The 18,589-nt window shown below is 34.0% G+C and overlaps 1 protein-coding gene across 3 annotated transcripts in view; it reads left to right on the top strand.

The window, feature by feature from the left end:
• The first annotated feature begins 926 nt into the window (after window positions 1–926).
• magi2b (membrane associated guanylate kinase, WW and PDZ domain containing 2b) overlaps window positions 927–18,589 on the top strand; it is a 131,970-nt gene continuing 114,307 nt past the window's right edge. For all 3 annotated transcript variants that reach the window (XM_051100216.1, XM_051100218.1, XM_051100217.1), the window contains exon 1: window positions 927–1,452. In XM_051100216.1, the coding sequence (XP_050956173.1) occupies window positions 1,155–1,452 (298 nt within the window). In that variant the 5' untranslated portion in view covers window positions 927–1,154. The remainder of the gene's footprint in view (window positions 1,453–18,589) is intronic.

Here is an 18,589-nt window from a genome sequence, read left to right on the forward strand (position 1 = left end):
ATACTTTACACGTTTGTCTTATGAATCAATATATCAGTCTTTATTCAAATCTTGGATTCGACTTGATTAATTCCATAAATTTGGGAATCAAAAATCAACCTGCGATCGAACAACATGACATTTATTGAAATAAAAGGTTACACATAGGATCATGTGACCCTGGACCACAAAACCAGTCTTAAGCCAAAAATACATTGTATGAGCCAAAATATTGATTTTTCTTTTATGGCAAAAATCATGTTCCATGAAGATATTTTGTACAATTCCTACTGTTACTATATCAAAACTTAATTTATGATTAGTAATATACATTGTTAAAAACTTTATTTGGACAACTTCAAAGGCAATTTTCTCAATATTTAGATTTTTTGCACCCTCAGATTCCAGGTTTTCAAATAGTTGCAACTGGACAATATACATCAATGGAAAGCTTATTTATTCAGCTTTCAGATTATGTATAAATCTCAATTTTGGAAAAATTGACCCTTATGACTGGTTTTGTGATCCAGGGTCACATATTATACTCAGCACATTTTTCTTATAAATCAATATATCAGTCTTGATTCAAATCTTGGATTCGACTTGATTAATTCCATAAACTTGGAAATCAAAAATCCTGCAATCGAACAGCATGATAGTTTATATGTAGAAAAAAAAAAGAAAAAAAGTCAGACATATGATCAAATTATACTTTGCACGTCTTTCTTATAAATCAATATAACTGTCTTGATTTAAATCTTGGATTGGACTCGATTCCATAAACTTGGGAATCTAAAAAAAACCGTTTGAGGCAGCTGTGGTCGCGCACCTTCCTTCCTTCCCTTTTCGTCCGAGGCTCACTTTTCCGTGCAGCCCGTTTTGAGGAATGCACGCTCGTCTTGCACTAGCATTCCTGCCTCCTCCTAGACATCACATCCGGGTCACTCGGCAGTCAGCGTGTAAGCGAGCGTGCTCCTCTATACAGTTGCGTACTGCTGCTGCAGCTCTCAGCGCAACTCCACTGCATGCAACATGGACACTACGAGCAGCGGCCAGCCGCGGAGGATCTGAGCGCGCCTCGGGAGCGCTGCTGACACGCGATACGCCGCACTGGGGCAGGGATGAGGTGCCATCCAGCAGCCGCACACTGGTAGGCGAGTCGTCAATTGTCAGCGATGTCAAAGAGTCTGAAGAAGAAGAACCACTGGACGAACAAAGTCCACGAAGCGGTGCTCACCAGGAATAAGGAGGGCGAGCTGGGGTTCGACTTGAAAGGGGGCGCCGAGAACGGCAATTTCCCTTATTTTGGGGAAGTGAAGCAGGGTAAGGTGGCCATCCAGAGCGGCAAGCTGTCCCAGGACGAGCTGCTCTTGGAGGTCAACGATACACCGGTGGCAGGGCTCACCATCAGGGATGTGCTGGCCGTGATCAAGCACTGCAAAGACCCGTTCCGGCTGAAGTGCGTGAAGCAAGGTGAGGATAAACATCAGCGCGCCGCCGCCGTCTCTACGTGTGAACGAGAGAGCGACCCCTCCGCTGTCTGGGGCTGCTGTCTGCCCATTATTCCCGCACAAATCCTGTTTACACACAAAGGTGCATTTCAGATCCCGCGCCCGTTGGTGTGCTTTATCGATTAAAGCCGCGAACGTTCCATCGTCGCTCGTGGCAACTGAAGTTACAATGTGGCGGATTGTCACATAAACATGTCAATGAAATTTGAGCTTTGTTTGGATTCTAAGGACCGTGGTATCATGCGCGAGGGGGCGGGGGTGTTCCGCCCCGTGTCTGAGATATTTTGGCCCGCGGGTCCGCCATGGGCGAACTGGCCGAATATTTGAAGGCAATTTCATTGATCTCGTAAATTGCACGGTGTCTGTGGCAAGCCGTGTTAACATTGATTTCTTAGCACTACTAACTAGTAGCTATTGTTACTAGTATTCATACTGATAGTATAACGTCACATTAGCAGTATTTTACTAGTACTCGCTCTAGTGAATGAGGCTTAATTAAAAAAATCAATAGCAACTATTCAGTAGATTCTTATGGAAGAAAATTTCCGCCACTGAATAAAAAATTTAAAGATCGTTGAGACTTTTTATCTCACAATTGTGACCTTTTTTCAAGCAATTGCCAGCACATCTCAGAATTGCATGATATAAATCCACGGTTGCAAGTACTAAATTCACAATTACACCATGTGAACTCACAATTGTGAGAAATAAAATTGCAATTCTGAGAAATAAAGTCAGAATTGCTAGGTATAAACTCGGAATTCTGCCATTTTTCTCAGAATTGCAAATTTATCTCTTGCAGTTGTGACTTTAAAAACAGAATTGTGAGATAAGTTGCAATTCTGAGAACATATCAGTCTTTTTTCCATTCAGATTTGGACTTTATAACTCACAACTGTGATGTATAAGCTCACATTCGCAAGAAAAAAGTTAGAATTTCGAGATACAAACTTGCATTTGTGAGAAAAAGTCAATTTCTCGCAATTGCAAGTTTATATTCCACAATTTTGACTATATATCTCGCTATTTGACTTTATAACTCATAATTGTGATTTTTATATCTCACAAATCTGGGAAAAAGTCAGAATTGTGAGATGTAAACTTGCAATTGCGAGAAAAAAATGTCAGAATTGTGAGAAGTCGCAATTACTTTTTTTTTTTTTTTTTTTTTTTTAATTCAGTGGTAAAAACGGGCTTCCACAGATACTGTTCCAACAATGGCTCATATTTGTTCAGTTGTTCACTAATATTTACACATTCTAGTACTTTTTCTAGCAGTCACTATCACTATAGTGACAATTAATTAGTCCACTGTTACACTGTAACCAATCCTTAGCACTAGCTAGTAGACATTAAGTTACTAGTAGTAATATACATTAGCAGTATGTTACTAGTGCTGATTTTTTTTAATGAATAAGTAATCCAGTGCTTACTAGTATCACAAGACATTTTAGTACTTATTCTTTTGTTACTATCACTATAGTGACAATTAACTAGTCCACTGTTGCAGTGTCACTAATCCTTAGCACTAACTAGTAGACATTAAGTTACAAGTACGTATATTAGTAATACACATTAGTAGTATATTACTAGTGCTCTAGTAAGTAATCAAGTGCTTACTAGTATCGCAAGATGTTCTAGTACTTATTATTTTGCCACTAGTCGCTATAACTGTAGTGATAATTAACTAATCCGCTGTCACATTGTCACTATTCTGTAGCACTAAACAGTAGACATTAAGCTACTAGTACTTATATTAGTAATACACATTAACAGTATATAACTAGTGCTGATTTTTAAAAAATGACTAGCAGTAATCAAGTGCTTACTAGTATCACAAGACATTCTAGTACTTATTCTTTTGTTATCAGTCATTGTTAAGTTACTAGTACTTATATTAGTAAAACACATTATCAGTATTTTACTAGTGCTGATTTTTTAAATGACTAGTAAGTAATCCAGTCCTTACTATTAACACAAGACATTCCAGTACTTATTCTTTTGCTACTAGTCACTATCACTGTAGTGATAATTAACTAGTCCACTGTCACTTTGTCAATAATCCTTAGCACTAACTATATACTTATTCTTTAGCTACTAGACTAGTTAGCTACTAGTATGTACTCTATTTGTTGCTGGAACTTGTTCTAGTTTTACTAGTAACTATTAATTTGGTATTAGAGCTTATTCTATCTTATTGAATCAAGTACTAGTACTTGCGTTCATTTAACTATATAAATAGTTACTGATGTTTTTAAGTTTTGCTGGTAATATTCAGGGTTATTATTGTTAATTAAAACATTTTTGTTAATTGAAACAAAGCTGACATAAAAAAAGTGAAAACCGTAAACTAAACAAAAATTAGGAATGTTGCCTAGGCAACTAACTGAAATAAGTTTTAAGTTTAATCAATAAAAGATTATTAACTGGAAATTATCAAAATGGAATGAAATAAATTAAACCTTAATAGTAGTGCTAAAAAATGACAAAACTTATTAAAATGACTAAAGCAATTATAAAAAAATAAAAATAAAAAAATAAAATCTAATCTAATTTAAAATATAGAATAATACTACTATAACACTGGTAGCAATTGAATAGACAATTCTGATGTATTTCAGTACTAGTAACATTTTACAAGCAGATTTTATTTAAATCACCAAGTAGTCATTCTGGCTGGTCATTATATATGACAAACAAAAAAACAACTGTCACTTTTAAGTCTAGAAATGTTGCAAATAACAGTGGAAATAAACAATAGTGTCTTGTATATATGTACTAGTAAAGCTATATATACTGTTTAATAACTCTGATATTGGAAAAGATCGTAGTGTCTATTGGAATAAATGTTAAAATGGCTTGCCATAAGGTGGCATCTCTTAAAAACAATGGATTTCAGTGGTGAACAGGAGATGGGAAGTGCCCATGTGAATGGGAGGAGTGATGTTATCTCTCCCACAGATGTTGACTTGCAATGATGGGATTTGAGGACGTGCAGCTGTCTTCAGGTCTACAGTGCTGAGTTTTCAACAATGCTTATGGTACATTTGCTGTGTTTTCTGTTCTTGTTTGAAGCAAACTTCAGCCCCCGGGCCTGCGCTTTGGAAAACATCCCCAACTCCCAAGTGAAAGCAAAAAATATCTTGATGCAAGCAATGGTTGTGTCTTGGGAGATCCAGATCAGTGGACTGACTGAGTAAATATTGACTGGCTGCTGAAGATCAGGGTTTGGGGAACTTGTCCGACAGGCGTTTTATAATGTACTTATAGTGTAAAACGGCGTAGGAAGACAGAGGCTAGCGTAATAAATTCATTTTAATGATTGAAATCTAGTAGAGCAGGTCATTTGAATGCAAGGATGGACTGCTGTTAGGAAGAACATCGATTTTTTTCATGGTAAGCCCATCGACTTGTGGGTCGGTTGTTGAATCCTAAGTAATATAAATTGTAACTCTCTAAATTTGGGATTTAAACTGAACATTTTGTGATTTCATTACAAAATTTCCCCATTTCCTATCTAAAGCCTCCTATTCCACTGATGTTTTTCTAAGGGATGTTTAATTTGATTGTGCTACTAATATAAAAACAGGTATTTAAAAAGATATTTGATCCAAAAATAAAAATTCTGTCATCATACAGGTTATGGAATAGTGAGTAAATGGTGTCGTTCCAAACCTGGAATACAAAAGAAGATATTCTGATTACATTTTTAACAGTTTTTGTCTATACAATGAAAGTCAGTGGGGTCCAAAACAACACTGAACCTCCTTGACTTTCATTGTATAGACCAAAAAAATGATAGACTTTTTTTTTTAATATATATTCTGTTCCATAAAATAAATAAACTTGTGGTTTTGAAACAGTGAGTAATTTATGTTGTTCCAAACCTGGAACACAAAAGATATTTTAAACAATTTTTAATTAGTTTTTGCAAGGCGTCAATACCGATTATTAGAGATCAAGTAGACCGATAACCAATATTTTGAACTGATATATATGTCTGGTGTAAAAATTAAATTTAATGTCACAATTAAAAATAACAAGGGCTCTGAATAAAACTTTCTTTAAATGCTTATTATTTTAACGGTTCTGAAAATGACAGATACGTTAACCATTAAAATGCCTAATATCGGCGCTGATAATCAGTCGACTCCTAGTTTTGCCTCTGAAAGAAATTTGTGATTATGGAACATTGATTGAATGTTGTTCCAAACTTGAAGACATTTTAAATACATTTTTAATAGTTTTTGCTAGGGATCGACTGATATGTTTTCAGAGGCGATGCTGATATCGATTATTACAGATCAAGTAGACCAATAACCGATATTTTGAACCGATATTTATATTTGGTGTAAACATTAAAATTAATGTCAAAATAAAAATAACAAGGGCTCTGACAAAAACTTTCTTTAAATGTTTTTAAATTATTTTTTTGGCAAATCGGTTTTAAAATTGACCGATACCGATAACCGTAAAAATGCTTAATATAAAATAATGCTTAGATAATTGACCAGGTCGATAAACGGTCAACTCTTATTAGGTGTTGACCGTTATGTGTTTTTCAGGGCCGATGCCACTACCGATTATTACAGATCAAGTAGACCGATATCTGGTTTTTTGAACCGATACACAGTAGTCAACATTTGAAGTGGATAAAAATGTTTGACTTAAAAAAAAAAAAAAAAAAAAAACTTTATTCTACTCTTTTCCCTTTCTAGCCTGTACTTATCTGAACAATGCCTGTTATATGGTATTATGAGCACTTCCTAAGTCGTTTTGCCTCTTTAGGACAAATTGCTTGACGTATTCCCCACTTGTAAGTTGCTTTGGATAAAAGCGTCTGCTAAATGAATAAATGCAAATGTAAATGTAAATAAAAAAAGTTCATCAAAATTGTCCTAAGACAAAAATAGATATTGTTTTTGGTTTTAAGACAATTTCGATGAAAGTTTTTGATCTACTTCAAATGTTGACTACTATATATGTGGTATAAAAATGAAAATTAATGTCAAAATTAAGAATAACAAGGGCTCTGACAAAAACTTTCTTTAAATGCATTTAAACTATTTTATCAGTAATAAGTTTTGAAAATGACTGATACCAATTACCATTAAAACACTTAATATCGGCCAGACCAATAATTGGTCGACCCTTAGTTTTTGACCACACAATGAAAGTCAGTGGGGTCCAAAATAACACTCATCCTCATTGACTTTCATTGTATAGACAGATATATTTTTCAAATTATATTAAATAAATGAAAGAAATTAAATGACATTCCAAAAACCTAGTTGACTTTCAAAAAACAAAACAAAACAAACAAACAAACAAAAAAAACACGAAATCTCTTCTTTTGAGTTAATAATAAAGTCATACAGGTTTTGGAACAAATTTCATTTTTTTAACGAATTTTTAACTCTCTTTTTAAGACATGTTAAAGTATAATATTAACTGACATTATATGAACAGATTCAGTAGGTAATAGTTTGTATTATATGCATGTGCATCATATGCTGTGAGATCTGATTGGCCAGTTTTTCTTTAGTCTCAGTCAGTCCTGCTTTGATGTGATGGAGGAGATGGTGTGTGTTGATGCATGTCCAGGGCTCACTTTTGTGGCTTGGTGGATGCCCGACTTGTCATAATGACCCAATTCTGACAGTTATATAAATATCAAGCTAAGTAGTCAACTAGGCTGCCTTCATACAATCACATTTACGCGTAGCAGCACGTTTGATTTGGAATAAAGCACGTCTATTGCTGTCTTATTTTAGCAGTTGTCTTTCATGTTTTCATTTAATCTTCTGAGGCAGATATTTGGTTTAGTGTTTTCATAATCCTGTGCCGCTACACTACTACGCTCCCAGCGCATTGACCGAAACCCATGCTGCGACCTTCGGTTTTCCGAGACACTTCTGATGCGTTGACTGTTTTTAAATATCAGCAATATAATCTCATTATTTTTCAGTTGTGAAGTGCAATAATTGGTTATATAACATGTTCAGTTCGCACAAATGGGTTTGCTAACTGATTAACACGAACATGACTCTGAGCAGATTTCTGCAGCCTTGGGGGTTTAACTTATTTCGCTTTGAAGTGTAATTTATCCATGACAGTCATTATTCTGTCATAATGGTCGGCATTTTCCTTAGAGATGTGAGATAGATTTGGTATTTCATCTTGCATTTAGTCATTTTAAATAAGTCATTTCTTTCATCTGCGTTTTTCAATATTTCATCAGCGTCTCTCATCTTCTATGATCTCAGTTTCTTTTACATCTATAAAGAGTATACATATGAGCGGGGTAAGATGTGTCGCCTCCTAATCTAGCAACTGCATGATGTTTATCATATATTTAGAAAGAGCTCGTCACCTCTATTTAGACTGAGAGATGCACATGAGAAAAAGCAAATGCTTTTAATGGATGTTTTCTACATGGCAGATAAGAAGAATTTTGGTAAAGCTAAATTATGTTGGTAGAAACATACAAATTACACATTATGTTACTATGTGGCCAGTTTATAAATTTAAGTTGATATCAGACAACGTATTTAGATGTATTACATTTACATTATTACTATTATATTTTTTATTAATAACTTTTTATAAAAAATTAACTATTTTATTAGATTTAGGTTTTTAAACGTTTTTGTTATTCTCATAAATTGTTGTACTTTGAAGCTGTACTAAAACATTTTAGCCTATTCTGTTTAGTGTAATAGTTTTTAAAAAAACAAAACAAAACATGAATTTATTTATTTATTTGTCAAGATTTATATATAACATATGGACGCCTGTTTCTGAAAAAAGGCAATTGAAACTTTTTATCTGACAATTCAGACTTTTTTCTTGCAATTGCAAATTTAGATCTCGTAATTCTGACTTCTTTTTTCTTTGAATTGTGAGATATAAACTCTATAGACTTTTTTTTTCCCCTCAGAATTGGACTTTATATCTCACAATTCTGAGAAAAAGTAAGAATTGCAGGATAGAAAAAAAGTCAGAATTGTGAATTTATATCTCAGAATTCTAATGTGATGACTCGCAATTGCAAGTTTATATCACGTTATTCTGACTTTATAACTTGCAATTGCAAATTTTTATATCACAAAATTCAAATTTTTCCCCCCAGAATTGCGTGATATAAACTTGCTATAAAGAGAAAGTAAGAACTGTGAAATACAAACTTGCATTTGTGAGGAAAAAACTCAGAATTGTGAGTTTATATCTCAATTCTTACTTTATAACTTGCAATTGCAAGTTTATATCACACTCTTCTGAGAAAAAAAATCAATTGTGAGAAAAAAGTAAGAATTGCGAGACAAATAGTAAGAATTACAAGATATAAAATCGCAATTGTGAAAAAAGTCAGAATTGTGAGATACAAACTTGCATTTATGAGTAAAAAACTCAGAATTGCGAGCTTATATCTCAATTCTGAGTTTTTAACTTGCATATAAACTTAAGTTTATATCTCACAGTTCTGAAAAAAAGTCAGAATTGCAAGAAAAAATTAAGAATTGCGAGATATAAACTCGCAATTGTAAAAAAGTCAGAATTGCAGGATACAAATTCACATTTGTGAAAAAAAAAGTCAGAATTGCGAGTTTATATCTCAAATCTTACTTCATAACTTGCAATTGCAAGTTTATATCACACTATTCTGAGAAAAAAATCAGTTGTTAGAAAAAGTAAGAATTGCAAGATATAAACTCGCAATCGTGAAAACATTCAGAATTGCAACGTACAAACTCGCATTTGCAAGAAAAAAAAAAAATTGAGAGATACAAACTGGCGATTGCGAGAAATCAAGTCAAAATTGCGAGACAAATAGTAAGAATTGCAAGATATAAAATCGCAATTGTGAAAAAAGTCAGAATTGCGAGATACAAACTTGCATTGGCGAGAAAAAAGTCAGAAATTGAGAGATACAAACTCACAACTGCGAAAAATAAAGTCAAAATTGCAAAACAAATAGTAAGAATTGCAAGATATAAACTCGCAATTGTGAAAAAAGACAGAATTGCGAGATACAAACTTGAATTTGGGAGAAAAAGTCAGAATTACGAGATACAAAGTTGCTTTTGCGAGATATAAGTCAGAGTTTGAGAGATACAAACTCACAAGTGCGAAAAATAAAGTCAAAATTGCGAGACAAATAGTAAGAATTGCAAGATATAAACTTGCAATTGTGAAAAAAGTCAGAATTGCGATATACAAACTCGCATTTGCAAGAAAAAAGAAAAAAATTGCGAGATACAAACTCACAATTGCGAGAAATAAAGAATTAAGAGACAAAAAGTCAGAATTGCGAGAAAAAAGTAAGAACTGCTAAAAATAAACTCACAACAGAGTTAATATATCTTGCAATTCTGACTTCATAACATGCAATTGCAAGTTGACATCTTGCAATTTTGACTTTTTTTTTCGCAATTGCAAGTTTATATCACACCGTTCTGGGAAAATTAAATCTGAATTGTGCACTTGTATCACAACTTTGAGAAAAAAAGAAGTTGTGAGATAAAGTCATAACTTTTTTTTTCATTTTTTATTCAGTGGCGTAAACGTTCTTCCATAATATCATGAGATATCATTGTCATGACTTTTTGTGGCCATGATAATTGTGTAGTGAAAGATCTGATATCATGACAGCGCTAATATGAATAATATAATGATAATGCCTAGAGGACAGTATAGATCAAAAGTGGCACATCTTACCCCAATCTCCTTTAAAGTGCACAGTTCACTGGCATGGCGTTGCATCGGTTAAACCATTTAATCTTTTACAATCAAACAATTTCTGTGAAAAGCAGCAGGAAAACATTGCCCACCTGCCTGTAGTTAAGTAACAGAACCTGCATCCCAAAGTCTCCTATTTCTGGAGGTATATGAAATTATTGTTGTTTACTTGGTTATCTCTGTTTGTGCTCAAACAGCAGATGGCGGCTGTGAAGTGAAGTTTTAAAAAATGGCTAGTTTAATTTGTTTTTGGGTGTTTTTTTGGAGAAGAGAACTCTGTTCATAATTATATTTTTGGCATTGCATTGGTGTAGAATGAAATTAAAGTTGTGGAATTTATGAATATGTGCATAATAATTCTGCACGTTGCAGTGGGTTACATGACAAATATGCGGGTCTTCTGCGGTCCATTTTTTGGATTTTGACAACCTCTGGTCACCATTCACTTTCATTGTATGGAAAAGAGCAGCGTTAACATTTTGCTAAACATCTCCTTTTGTCTTCCGCAGAAGAAAACGCCTTCCAGGATAATATCAGCATGAGGATGAGTAAACGGGGAAATAATTACATTTTGTATGATCTATCCCTTTAATACAGCGAGCTGTTTTGATACATCTTCCATTTGTCCTCCTCGTTGTAATAACGCTACATATTTATTAGATGCAGACCGTCTCTTGGCTGCTCGCGGATCTGGAAACAATTCCCTAAGAGAGCTGCGAACGCTTTTTTGCACATCGTGCAATGTAACTCTCCAGCTATTTTAGCAATTTCGTCTAGACCTAAAGGACGCACCTTTCGGCTCCACATTCGATTAATCATGAAAAGCGACGACGCTCCGTAAAGCCACTAGCAGGGCAGAGCATTATATTCTGCAGTCTTCCACTCAGTAAGCAAGTGGAGCACAAGTGCCACCTAATTTGTAAAGCAGATCCATCTGACATCCCTCTAGGCTGCTATTTGGGATTATGAAGGTTTTAATGTGCTTACCACAGTGACTGATTGCAATCAACTGGACAGAACTGCGAGGTTCCCATCAGACAGAATGATATACTTTAGGCTGATGTTGTGATTGCCATTTTGAAGTGGGTTTACCCTGGGCCAATCAGGGTGCAGGAGCGTCTTTGATCCATTATTAAGTCACGACTACAAGCGCACGGGATGTCAAAGACAGCTGCCTTGAATGTTAACATGACAAACGCGGGCGCTGGAGAGCGTGCGAGCGAGATTTGGGTTTTTATGAAACACTTTCTCACTGCTTTTCACACTGGCTGGCTTACTTTGATTATCCGCATGAGAAAAACATATTTAGTAAATAATTAATTATGATGTGGGTTCTTATCCTTTAGATCTGTGCAGAAAAACGCTTGGCCATCTGTCATGAAGCGAACGCTACTGCGGTTAATTTCGCCTCTGTGCTCTTTACACTGCAGGGACTCGCAGATCTCGCTTGAACGGAGAGTCTTATACAAAGAGATTTCATTTTCTTAAACGCACAAGTCTCTCGCTCTATATTCTTTCTTTTATTGTGTTCGTTACCTTGAGATGCACACATTATAGTCATGCACATGCAGTATTGTGGCTCCAGTGTACAATACAGCTGAATATCAGCCAAGGACCTTTTTCGCTTTTAATATTGTAACGAAATTGCTGATGTTACTTTGCAGCATCCCACTTGTACAGCAGTAATTTGCTGTATGATCTTGATTTGTTTTAAGTCTTCAAACAACACATTCTGATTCGGTGCCCAAATCTCGTTTATCATGTTTATCAGTGTTTTTTAGTGTCATTGAGATACTATTGGAGTGTTTTATTATTACATATTTTATATATTTTTTTATTTGTATGTTTTCCATTTTCATTTTAGCCAGTGTTTTTTGTTTTTTTGTAATTTTTAGTAGTTTTTGTTTTATGTGTCTATATAGTATTATACATTTTTATTTTGAGTTATTTAGTTATAGGTAGTTTAGTTATTTTATCAATATTTTGAATCTGTTTTTATTTTGATTTTATTCTAGCAATTGTATTGTGTGTTTTTGTCATAATTCTTTTTTTTGTTGTTTTTGTCATTTTTAGTAATTTTTTACGTATATATATATATAGTTTTTACTCATTTTAAGTTAGTTTATCAACATTTTGAATCTGTTTTATTTTATTTAAGCAATTTAGCTGTGTGTTTTTGTCATTTTTGTCATTATTTTATTTTTCATTTTTCTGTATAACTATATATTTTTATTTGTATATTTCATTTTCATTATTTTAGTTAATTTTAGTTAATTTAGTTATTTTTTTATTAACATTTTGAATCTGATTTTATTTTATTTTGTCATTTTTAGTAGTTTTTGTGTTTTTGTCATTTTTAGTAGTTTTTGTGTTTTATGTATATCTGTGTAGTTTTATTCATTTTAGTTTTTTAGTTAGTTTGAGTTAGTTTAGTTATTTTATTAACATTTTGAATCAGTTTTTCATTTTTATTTTATTTGAGCAATTTTATTGTGTTTTTGTCATTTAGTATTTTTGTGTTTTATGTATATCTATGTAGTTTTATTCATTTTTATTTTAGTTTAGTTTTTTTAGTTAGTTTGAGTTAATTTAGTTAGTTTATTAATATTTTGAATCAGTTTTTATTTTTATTTTATTTGAGCAATTTTGTTGTGTTTTTGTCATAATTAGTAACTTTTTTTGTTTTTGTCATGTTTAGTATTTTTTTGTGTATATATATCGTTTTTATTAAATTTTTATTTAATGTTTGTTGTTTTAGTTCATTTTAGTTAGTTTATCAACATTTTGAATTTGTTTTGTTTATTTTATTTTAGCAATTATGTTGTTTTTGTCAGTTTTTTTTTTGTCATTTTTAGTAGTTTTAATATTTAGTAGTTTTATTTCTTTTATGTAATTTTAGTTAGTTTAGTTAACATTTTGAATTGATTTTTATTTTTATTTTAGCATTTTGTTGTGTGTTTTTGTCATTTTTAGTATTTTTTGTTTTTGTCATTTTTAGTGTTTTTGTTTTTTTATGTATTATCCATATAGTTTTGTCCATTTTATTTCATTTCAGTTATTTTATTAACGTTTTTAATCAGTTTTTATTTTATTTTGCATTTTAGTAATTTATGTCTACTTAGGTATTATTCATTTTCATTTCAGCTTTGTTTGTAGTTATTTATTTTATTTATTTTAGTTTAGTTTTACTTTTACTTATACTTAATCATGGCTATTGTGCACAAAAGCATTAATTGAGTTGAATAGAGTTTACTTTTACTCTAAAAATATCATGTGGTGTAACTGTCAGGTATATGATTACATTATATATATTTAGTCAAATATATATATATATATATATATATATATATATGTGTGTGTGTGTGTGTATATATACGTATATATATATTTATATATATATATATATATATATATATATATGTATATGTATATGTGTGTGTATATATATATATATATATATATATATATATATATTATAAAATAGCACTATATTTTACATTTTCTCTTAATTAACTTTCTCTTAAAAATTATCAAAATGTTGGTTAGATTTGTCTTTATTGTTTTCTTCAAATATTAATATTCATTAAATTAGTTGTGTTTAAAAAAAATCCATATAAATTTTAATTCAGAAATGATAAACATGCTAATGCTATGCCAGGTAATTTTCTGAGTAAATTTCATTAATTAATTAATGTCTTATGAAATAAATTAAATGATCCAGGCAGTGGTGGTAATGTTTATATCAGCGAGAAGGGCTTTGAATCTAACACTGAAATAAAAATAAATAAAAAATGAGATCTTCTGGTCTTTTAAAAGAAAAATATTCTTAGTCCAGGGAGTCCACGCAGTATGCAGACTCATGCTGTGTGTTTTATCACAGAATTAGCTTCGGGACCTAAAATACAGCGTCTGCAAAATAAATAAATGTCCACAGCCTACTAAAAATGCTAGACTTTTGAAATCAGCTTTAATTTCAGTACCGTGCAGCGCTATATAAAAACGTTTCACTGTAATACACTGTGTATGAACTGTTTGCGTTCGGTGTTTGCTCTGCAGCCCACAGTTTCCGTATTTTTGCAGCGGAGAATGAGGATGAGCAAAGTGTTTGTTTTGGGATTAGAGATGTATTCGCAAATTAAAGAGGTGTAGCCCGCTCGCGTGGAATTACTCAACAGCGGGATACGAAACAAAACCGATGCTTTAAGTACCCGGAGTCGTAGAGGCTGGCAGAGAAAGGTCTTTTTGTGAAGTAATCACTATGTGGCTGTATGCTTTAATGTCTTGTTCAATGCCCCAGAGCGTCTGCTTTGTCACAGAGATCCAGAATTGATCCCCAGAGCGTATTTATTTACTTGAAATTCACACTGTTGTTGTTTTTGTCTTTGGTTGTGTTGGACTGCATGGAGGTGGAAAATGCGCTCAGTCAGACTTGAGCAAAACAGGTCAGTTTCACACTGCCTTTTTCAAAAGCTATTTTGCATTTTTGTATGGAACTGTAATTATTAAAGGAATATACAATACATTAACCAGTAGAAATTTGTCAACCGATAGAGATTTTAGACTGTCGTCTCTATCGCGGTTACACGCTCACGTGACCTTGCTGTGCTAAGTGGTCACGAAAACGTGTATATGCTAAGCGATGGGTAGGATTAGGGAGTTGTATTTGGCGTACTATTTACACGCATTTTCGTGAGAACGGGCTCGAATGAACAGGTCACAACCGCATTCAGGACACTAGAGCGACAGAATCAAAAATGGCGTCATAACACCAGGAAGTTTTATCACAGTTGACAGCCCGTTTTTAAATAAATGAGCCCAGTCGAGGCTTGTCCAATCTATCACACAGTTAAACAACTAACAACTAACTAACTCCAGTGGATCTTTAGATGGACGCGAAACATTTCTCCTTCTCTGTCTATGTGGGTGAATTAAACAAGTCATGATTATCCACAAGTTTCCTACGCCCCATGAGGCCTTGCGTCAAAAGTGGGAGCATCTTCCGGTTCAAAGTAAACAAGCGGGACGTGACACTCATTCATTCAACAGTTGACAGGAGTGACGGGCAAATGATGCCTCCTGAAGCACCAAGACTTTCCTCTGACTGTTTCGGGAAAAGATTCAAAGCTTCGAGAGCGTCGAAAACAGCGCGATCTGGTGGTTACTAAAAAATAAAGCAGCCAAAATACTAAAGCTCCGTTGGAAGAAGCATTCACCACGATTTCCATAGATCTGTCCATGTTATATGCACAAATAAAAGCCTAAGTGAGTGTGTTTGTTGAATTTCTGACTCTGATAAATTAATTTACCCATATAGTGCCATTAAATGCCAGTACGAATATCAATATGTAATAGAAGAGTAATGTACACATATATTAATTGCATATGGCATATATTTATTTTTCATGAAATAATTTGTATTCTTCATATTACTTGTATGACTGGGTATTTAAAAATGTAATTATTAAATAGGTCCCAATGAAAATGTACTCGCAAAGTAAGATCTGGGGGTCGAACATTAGGACATGCAAAGTGAATCGCGCACATGACTGGACAGAAACTGAGGCTTCTGGGATTTCTATGTTAACAAGCCTCGAATCGAGGCTTCATCTGGCATGCCCCTTAACACAAGCTCTGATGTCTCGGTTCAAATGTCATTTCACTAGTTGACAGTCATTCAAGATTTAGCGATCCAAACTTGCTAATGATGTGGGAACACAAATTAGAAAAGCATATGTCCATAAGAACGTAATGGCATCTCTTATAAAGGTGTGCATCTTTACAAAGTAAACAATGGTCTAAAAAAACACTTAGCCTCTTTGCTAATTAGCACACTAAATACCATTGGTATACTACCTCCGCCGCCTCACTGGAAATTGTACCCACGTTCTTTTTTTTACAGTAGCGTCCCCCCGGAAACTTGTGGATAGAGGCAACTCGATGTCCCGTGCTGTTCCGTTCATTCAACGCAGCTTTGAATGCGAGAATGCGGTTGTGAATCCTGACAGTAAAGGCATCAGTTCGGCTATATATATGTGGTTCTGACAGTCATCTAACAATAAAATGCTCTTTGAATGCAACTCTACGAAGTGATGTTGCCATACTAGCCTTTACGTTCTGCTCTAGAGTCTTGTTTTGTGTTAAACGTGGCAGAGAAACAGTCTTAAAGGTCTCACTGACTTTTCATTAAGACCCTAAAGAATCATATCAACTTGTGGAAAATGCACATCCGATGACCCCTTTAAGTAGGGATAACTGCAGGCTCGCACAGTGAGCGTGGCTAAAGGTGTGACACGTTGACGCATTCCATGCCAATCAAACTATTTTCGTAATCGACGTAATCGATGAGGTTGACGAATCACTGCAGCACCATTGCAATTTAAAAAAAAAACAAGTGATTTAAGCCATTAAAACGCAATCAGCAGCGAAAGAGAATTCATTCGGCTATATGCATACTGTCTGAGAGGTGTGCGCACATGAAGACGGTGGTGCACGCGTAACTGGGTCAATTTTGCTGCTTTATAGGCCTTGAACGGTTAAATACACCCACTTTTATGTGTCAAAATGCCATCTTTGCAAGTGTCCTCGTAAACACAATCATTAAGTTCTTAAAGGGGTCATCGGATGCTAAGTTCACTTTTTCATGTTGTTTGAACATTAATGTGTGTTGGCAGTGTATGTACAAATCTACCCTATAATGGTAAAAATCCATGCAGTGGTTTTTAATTAATCTGTAAAAATAATATCCCCTTTTTCAAATTGAGCCATTCTCGGATGCCTGACGGTGTGCCGTCACACCCACAGAGGCCGCTCCCACAATAGTTGATTGACATAAGCTCTTACCTTAGATCAGCTGAAACAGTCCAGTAACTTTCCATGTTTTGATGCCAGAGCAGGGATGTAAGTTAGACAAGAATATCTCCAATTGAGCAATTGAGGTGTTGTGTTGCTGGATGTAATAATGAACATAGTGGTCGTCATTTACTCCCGACATCTGAGCCGCTGAAGATGTTTGTTTGTGAATGGAATGCGCCTCCCGATCTACATATATCCGTCTGTGTTCGCGCAAATCATTCATGATCCAGCTTCACTTACAGCAGAAGTGAGTATAAGCGTTTTTTAATGAATCTTTGCGATCGCCTTTCCTTATAACGTGGTAGTTAGGAAGTTTAGCGGCTAAACGCGGCTAAATGCGGCTAATGTAAACAAGACCGTCTTTCCACAGAGAGAAGATAGGGGCGGGGTGAGCAGAGCTCATTTGCATTTAAAGGAACAACCCCTTAGAATGAGATGATTTTTGCAGAGCTGACTTTGGCAAGGTAAAAAGGGTGTTGTTTTACAAAACCATTGAGAATTTTTAATCAAAGTATATTAGAGACTTTTCATTAAGACCCTAAACAATCATATCAACTTGTGGAAAATGGGCATCCGATGACCCCTTTAAGAGAAAGCAAACAGCTGAGAAAGAAAAATCCAGGCAGCTCTTAAAGTGACAGCAGTTTAATATAAGGTGACCAGATTTCTGAAATGAAAACTGGGGACATTTCCTAGTTCAGTGGTCAAAATATCACTGAAATCTCACTTGTGATTATCTTCGAAATTAAAAAATAGGGACAAAATGTTTTTGTTTTTAATTGTTGTGGGTTTCATATATTATCATAATTAATAATTACAGTGACGCTTGAGGATCAAACTTTAAACCGTATTTTTTTGTACAATAGTAACTATTGCAAATAGCAAACATATCAAAACAGTGGTATGTAACAAAATTATGGCTTTAGAAAAACACATTAAAAATAAAATAAATATGAGAACGTGATGAATAAATCTGTATTTAACAAAAATGTTATTTTTAAATTGTTATAATAATATATTATTATTATTATTATTAGATTATTATAACGTTTATCTGGGAAAGCAACGTGCGTTTTTAATCAGATTTGTAAGGTAAATCATCAAGGTAAACCTACACAAGCAAACGAGAATACATCATTAGTGTCTCAATATGCTAACTGTTTGTCGCGATTTCAAAATTAAAGTTTAAACCCTCACTCTGAGTTTGCACGTTTCGATGTCCACATATTAAATATTAAGTGGACATTGTAATTTAATGTTGTTGAGTCAATATTAAACACAAATTAGATCGCGCAGTAAAGTGTGAAAACAATCGTCAGGCCATTGGCGCACTCTGCAGGCAGTAGTTAAAATGCGTAATGTACCTTTTATAAAGCTAAAAGAACTATATTGTGATATATATAAAATATAAAATCACTCGTAACGTGATATATTTCGGTCATATCGCCCACACGTTCATTATAGTGAGGCGCTTACAGTGGACGTGAATGGGACTGATCTGTAAACAT

Source organism: Labeo rohita, chromosome 25 (genome assembly GCF_022985175.1).
Source record: "Labeo rohita strain BAU-BD-2019 chromosome 25, IGBB_LRoh.1.0, whole genome shotgun sequence".
In the NCBI taxonomy this organism is placed as follows: domain Eukaryota; kingdom Metazoa; phylum Chordata; class Actinopteri; order Cypriniformes; family Cyprinidae; genus Labeo; species Labeo rohita.